A 7,208-nucleotide genomic window follows, 5' to 3' on the forward strand; every position below is an offset into this window, starting at 1 on the left:
ACGCGAGACAATGTCAACAAGTCGTTTGAGGGAAAGTAGAGAGAGAGAGAGAGAGAGAAAGAGAGGGAAAACAAGAAGGTTCCCGTTCCACGCGGGTTCCGAGCATACTACATAAATGATCGCTCCTATCTCTCTGTCGCTTATCATTTTGCTTTTCATCGTCCTTCTTGTCTCTTTGACGGGTCTTAGATTCTCTCTGCCTCTCTCTCTCTCTCTGTTTGATCTTCATCGTACTCTTCACTCAGGAGCCCATTCAGGACTTTCAATCCTTTCACGAACACCCGACCATTTTCTTGTTCGCGGGTTATTCAGGCCTTGGTAAGGAGGGCGCGACGTCGGATCGTCGAGTTTAACGAATCAAAGGAATACGATTAATATCGAGTAGGTGTTTGTTTGTCACTCGAGTGTTGTACACAGGGTGGTAGAAAAGATATTTGTAAAGTGCGAATCTATTATAGATACCGAAGCAACGAAGAAAGTTCATGTAGGAAAATCTTGTCCGAAGATTTAGTAGCTGCAAGGTTCGTAAATCTAAATTATCGATTGATCTAAATTATATAAAACTTATATTAAATTAAGTATATCTTTATATCAGTTACTACGACACCCTACGACGATTGTATCGCGAACCTGTTGTCCTATTTGAATAAATTTTCACGCTCGCCGTATCATCCCCATGCATGGTTACATTTGGAACGTAAATATCGCCGAGATCTATTTTATTAGCATAATGCGACGATAGCGGCGCAACTTTCAACAGCTTAAATGTCTGCATTATACGAACGGCATAAACGTACCTGATATCTTCCGCAGATATTCAAATTCTTCTTTTTCAACTTTATGAATAAAGAGCGTTGAAACAGACTTGTCGATAATCCGTTAAATCTCGGTCTTTGATTCTGGCGTAAGTAACGATTCTTAAACTTTCTTCTTCGATTTTACAAATCCTCTACGTAAAATGCGTAAATAAAATCGATTTTCAGAATCGCGGATATTCACTTGAAAACAGTTTCATCCGCTATACGAAAACGTTAAAGATCGTATGTATCGTCTCTCTTGGCAATAGGTTCTATCGTAATCTTCGAATCGTAACACAACTATGCTTATAATTTCACAGGATTAGCTTTAGACGCTAATACCGTTATAAAATCCATCGCGTCAAGTAAATTAAAAGTTAAAAACGAACTACGGAAAATAATGCTCACGATTATCGATACGTGTGAAATCTACGTATATTCTGCTCCAAATGTGTTCCATACAGTGTCCTACCACGGTCTACCTTCGATTCTAGCGGAATTGTTGGAATTGCTGAATGCTCAGCTCGAAACGTCATTTTCAAGCACCATCGCGTCCTTACCTCAAACTCTCCGACTATGCATCAACAACGTCTACTTAACTATCAACTATTAACGAAGACCTAGTTACGGCCTATATAAAAAGGACAAAATTATCATAGAAAGGTGGTTATCTTGGCGAACTTCGATACCTGGCTGATTTCGCGAGATATCTACGGAATTCGTCAAAGAATGCGAACAACGTCGTCAGAGTCGATCCACTCGTGAACCACAGCGCACATCGACCGACGTCGCTTCGCTGTGTCGATACTGTCGAGAGGAGAGATCAAGGCGCGACGTAGCAAAGATAGGAAAGAGATAAGGAGAAACAGAGGGAAAGAGGAAGCTCGTAGCAGCAACAGGTGGCATCAAAAATTCATTCGCGATGTCCGTTATCGACTACGACGGACAGCTGTTTCTGGGGATCGATCGCCGCTCTTAATTGTAACACCGAACGGTCCACGGCACTCGCCGATATCGTCGACCTGTTAATCGAGACCTGTCTCGCAGAACGGGCTTCTCCTTCGATCGTGTCTGATATCTCGTATCTCATAGTCGCGTTGGATCGCTGAAAACGTCTGGCCAAGACTAACGAACAGCAGGGATTAACGATTACGATCGACGAGACGCTTTTACGACTCTTTTATAATATCGTCGACGCGGTTTGCCTATAAATCGCAGTCGTACAACGAACGTTGGAACGCGAGCATCTTCTATTTCATACGGACCATATAGTTTGAATTTAGGACTAGAACGAGGAGAAAATGTCGCGCAAAAGCAAATTGTTGGTTAAGCCGTTTGCCAACGGTTCTCTGCTACGCGGAGTTTTATCCTTGCCACGTGCAAAATGGTCTATCCATCGATGCTACGATGGAGGAGAATTACGATTAGGGGTAAAAATAAAAGTGGACAGGTAGTAGAAACAGGCATCGGTCAAGTTTCGTTCGTCATGTCGTTAAAGTCATCTCGTACAGAGTATCCTGTACATTTTTGTATATCGATTTTTTTTTTTCATAGATTAAGTACAGCCACCGGATTCTTTTACAGGGATTTTTACGATCGATTTCGGACCCTCTGTATTTTCAGATTTCAGGAGCTGGTTGATGCGACTCGGTGATAAGAAAAACGAAGGCCGTCCCTCTAGCGAGGCCAGCAGGCGTGGTTTTTGCGTTTGTAGGTAACGACGCTCTAGGGGTAGTATTTCGACGGTAATCACAAAGTCTTTGATGGCGGTCCTTCGAGAAAGTTAGTCCGTTAAATCGCGCGTTCGTTCGCGCCTGCTTTTATCGAATAATCTTGTTCTTTGACATTACCAAGTCGAGCATATTTGAAATATAAGTGTAAGAGTAAGATATACATGGATAAAACGATATATATATGTAAACAAATATAGAAATACTTAATAAATATAGAAATCCTAGTTTCCTGTGTTACAAATTAGCTTTCGATTACACACTTACAAGTTAAGTCAATGAAATATGTCTAACATTGCGTAACAAATAACACGTTTGATACTATGACACGGATAAAGACACTTGGCTACTAATAAGTAGACGTAGAAACGAGGAGCAAAGAGTTCGATATCTAATTATTTTAGCCATCCAACGAGCTATCTTCTTTGGATTATCGATAGTCCGTACTAAGAATCGAAAGCTCGATCGAATAATCGTCAAAGTTTCCAACGATAAGCGGAGAAAGATAATTCGGTCAATTTTCAAATAAATACAACGATCCCAGTAACAGGTTATTTTACGAAGCTATATTCGGACGAGTTAATACGAATCCGTGTAAAATGTAGAGGCTGCATTTTCGTCGTATATACGTTTCTTTATACGAGATCTAAACAAACGCTAAATATAATCGAGAAACAACAGCAATCACACGCAGCGATCGTACATGGTACGATGAAAGCTACTACCGCGGCAATGTAACGGATTCCTTACATATCCATTGTTTTAAAATGCTTTATAAAGAAGCAGCTGGTAAATAAAACGCCGTAACTAAGGTGAGTCATAAAATGTATGCGCAAAGTACTCGGGTATTTCGTTCTTTGAAGGAAAATCTATCGAACTCGGTATGCTCGTTCCATCTTTCCGCGAATACGATAAAGTTTGATTCGCGCGAATAACATTACCTAAGTAAGATGGTCGATCTATAAAATACAACTGAAATTAAGCAAACGGTCGTGACTCACCTTAGTAAATCCATTTACCGACCTGGTATCTAACGTCTAAAGCCGTATTCGCTTGGCCATTTATACCCGCTCTACTTTCCAGTAGTCCGGCGATAGAAACCATCTCCGTTTCTCTCTTTCGCTTCGAATCAGCGATTCACGAATCTATCCAATGAATAGCCTTGCCCAGTAAATAGTCCTTGGTGCAAGCAAGCACGCTGTTCGAGTCCACGTAATCCATCAGCTGTCTACCCACGTTCATGAAGAATCCCAAGGTCCTTAAAAAACCCATAAACACTTGGCGAAAATAGAAAAGCGTGTCGTGCGCTCTATTCGTTTCACGTGTCTCGACTTTTGCCATCGAGGATCGTCGACCTTGATCCTTAGTCCTCGACGATCGACTGCCGTAATCCCCCATAAATCGTCGGTAGGTGACGGGAAGCAACGAGGGACCTCCCTCGGGATATCGAGCAGCTGACTTTTTCCCCGTTCGTTCGGTAACCGACGTCTCAACGATGTAACCGTGCTCGTTCCTTCGATACCGATTATTATCGTTCGTAGTTGACGATCGTTTCGAGCTGTTCCATTCTTTTCGACTTTGCAACCATTTCCAATTTTTGCTCTCCGATTTTACGCGAAAGAGACCGTTTTCAGCTTGTTCCACGACAATGGGTGATTCGCGGCTTGTCGCTAGACCGCTATCTTGGTATCGCTTCGAACGATATACCGTTTCCTTCGGATACAACTCTTTCGCGTTTCCTCCCCACGATCCTTCCTCGCTTCTCGATAGATTTTTGACGCCGTTCGTCCAAACATCGTAGTTGGACGTCGCGTACCTCGCGCCGAATCTCGCAATTTCACGCAGAGTCATCGGGTTATAGAAAGAGGCACGTTTGCTTTTCGACGGAGGCCGAACGAGTCGGCTTCTTGTCCGATCATTTGCGTCACGTTTACGACGTAAATTTCGCTGGTAATTGTCCCACCAAGTGCCCGGCCGTTGTTCCGTATTTCGAAACGCGAGATTCGACGGACCGAAGTTTCTCAGGCGGAAAACATCGCTCGGTTTCCTACTATTATCGACTCGCTTGCTCGTCTCGGTGTTCTTAAATCTTCGATTCAACGACGCGATCTCTCCGAGAGGCAACGAACGAGATCGTTTCGATGGCTGTAGTCGCGAGAGCGTACCGGAAGTAACACGATTCGTCTTCGAGAATAGAAGTTTACGGCGCCTATCCACTCGGAGATTCTCCGACTTTCTGCTAAGATCGCCTTCTGCTCGAGTTCTTTTAAATTCCGCGTCCATCCGCGCCATCTTCTCCGTTTTCTCCCTCGGGGACGAGCGATCCTCCCGATTCTCTGGTTGTTCTTTCGTCGACGAAGATGGAACGAGCAACGAGACTCCTCCGACATCGTCCACGATTGCAAGCCAAATACCTTTCTGACAGACACAGTTTATCGATCTCGAATCACAGCCAACAGCGTTTCTTCGCTCGTTCGACCAAACTTTCACTTTGCTGGTTTTCCAGCGTACGTCGGAAGTTTGATCTTCGACGGCCAGCTTTTTTTCCTTTCTTCCTTCGAAAATGCCACTCTTTGAAGCATTTGAAAATTTGTTCACGTTCGAGTTTCGAACCAAGTAGGACGGTTCGATGAAACCGCGTTTGTTCGCGAGGGCGGAGTAATCGTGCTGCGTATCTTTGGAAAATGCCTCTTCGATCCGATCGGTTACAAGATCGATATCCTTCCATCTGGAACTCGAGCATAACTCGTTCGATTTAAACTTCGTCTTGCTAGTTTTCGACCGTGTATTCCAACTTGCGAGTTCTCGAGCAAAGGCATTGCCAGCGATCTTCGACGTTTCCTCGATATTCGCATCTACGGAGTTCGATATTTCAGAGAAACGTCTACTACGACGCGGTGCATTCCTAGGAAATCTTTCGTACTTTACGGGATCGTCGTTCTCAGGATTCCGAGTTTTCACGTTTGCTTCCAGTTTTGCTTCGTCGGTTCTCGAATGCGTATCGAAAGTCGCGGACTTTTTAACGGAAACGTTCCATTCGGTGGTCTTTGAATTCTTGCGCGAAACCTTGGAAATTAGTTTCGAAGCTACCGATTTCATACCGAAGTTCGCAGGACCGTTGTTCGTGGCAGATCTAGAAATCGAATTTTTTCTATTCCACTCGAACTCTGCCACGCTGGATCCTAGACTCACATTCGGAACTATGTGTACAGATTTCTCAATAGGAGTCGCGTCCCTCGCACCGATATCCTCCAAAATCTCCTTTTCCCTCGTTGAATTCAGCGTTTCGCGAGAACGCTCGCTATAGCTATATTCTCGCGTATCGATAGGAAATTCGATCGATCGAATCCAATCTTTTGACGATGCACGAACGTGCTTGTTTAAGATTTTCGAAATTTCATCTTTCTTCTTAAAATTGTGCGTCCTATAGGATCGCTTATTACGATCATATCCTCTACTGTCTATCCTCGTACGATTTGCCAAATTACTCGAGACCTCGGCGAATCTCGAATTCGATCTCAATTCGGATAAGTTATTCGATTGAAACGCAACGTTTTCCATGTTTTTCGAGCACGGGCCATAATTCTTCTGCCGAGTCTTCGAAATTCCTCTTTCCTTCGTAGATCTTAGCGTTTCTTTGCCGCTGCCCGCCGTTAAAACGGCAAGTTTCCTTTCTGCATTCTTGGGAAAGTTCGCGCAACTCGTGGAACGATTGTTCCCGTTACGTCTGAAATTCGATTCGAGTCCGTTCCATCTCGACTTATACTTTTGCTTTGTGCGCGAGTACATTGTCTTAGAATTTCTTAATGTGTCCAACATTCCTTCTTTCTTCGTAGAACTCTGTATCGCGTAAGATCGTTTGCTACGATAATGTGGCCCGCGGTTTTCTATCGCAATAACCCCCCAATGGTTCCAGTGCTCTTTTTCAAAACCGTCGTTCTCCGCTGGTAGAAAATTCGACGGGTCGATCGACTGGGACGACGGGATCGTGGCATTTGTCGCGTGCTCCTCGTGATGCAGAAAGTACTCCGCCCAACAATAGCCGAGAGCCACTTCCTCCTCGTACATCTGATAGATTCTACGCCAATATTTAAGCGTTCCCCGTATCAGAGCAAAGAGATCCATCATTTCGCCGGCTTCCGCCGGCGGCAGCGGCAGCGACACCAGCAGAAGCCACAGCATCAGAACCGGAGGAATAGGCGACATTGATCCTTATGTAAATCCACCGACGGTAGATATAGAAATAAACGGTCGGAACGAGCCTTGTCAGCGTCTCTTTTTTCGCCACTCGAATCACCGATCGCTCGACTTTCAACCAGCCTGTCCTCTCCCCCTTTCGTGTCCCCTCTCGTGTCCCCTTTTCCTCTGCCTCTCATCTTGCTTTCGTCCGGTTCCCCGGTGACTCATGATTCTAACCTTCTTCAACGTGCGTAGCTTTAGACGCTCTCTTTCCAGTCTTTCCGTGCCAACGTTCGTCCTTTAATTACATACGTCAATTATTTACGTCGATCGTTTATTCATCGTAGATCGTTGCTTAATCGATATTTTTTTCATGTTCTGTTTTTCATGTTCATGGTCGTTCGTATTATACCTTGTTATATCGAAATTATGATCGTTATCGTTACAAATTTAGTTTCTAAATCGACATCTGTATTGGTCGTAAATTAATATTTTATGGTTC

The 7,208-nt window shown here is 44.0% G+C and overlaps 1 protein-coding gene across 1 annotated transcript; it reads right to left on the reverse strand.

Moving 5' to 3' along the window:
- Positions 1-3,216: 3,216 nt before the first annotated feature.
- Positions 3,217-7,002, reverse strand: LOC122567998. Its single transcript, XM_043727239.1, has one exon. The coding sequence runs from the start codon at positions 6,731-6,733 to the stop codon at positions 3,665-3,667; it is 3,069 nt and encodes a 1,022-aa protein (XP_043583174.1). The 5' UTR covers positions 6,734-7,002; the 3' UTR covers positions 3,217-3,664.
- Positions 7,003-7,208: the final 206 nt, after the last annotated feature.

Source organism: Bombus pyrosoma, linkage group LG1 (genome assembly GCF_014825855.1).
Source record: "Bombus pyrosoma isolate SC7728 linkage group LG1, ASM1482585v1, whole genome shotgun sequence".
Lineage (NCBI taxonomy): Eukaryota > Metazoa > Arthropoda > Insecta > Hymenoptera > Apidae > Bombus > Bombus pyrosoma.

Excerpts from the sequence above, each read along its gene's own strand:
- LOC122567998 (XM_043727239.1), bottom strand. The coding sequence starts at position 6,733 with ATGTCGCCTATTCCTCCGGTTCTGATGCTGTGGCTTCTGCTGGTGTCG.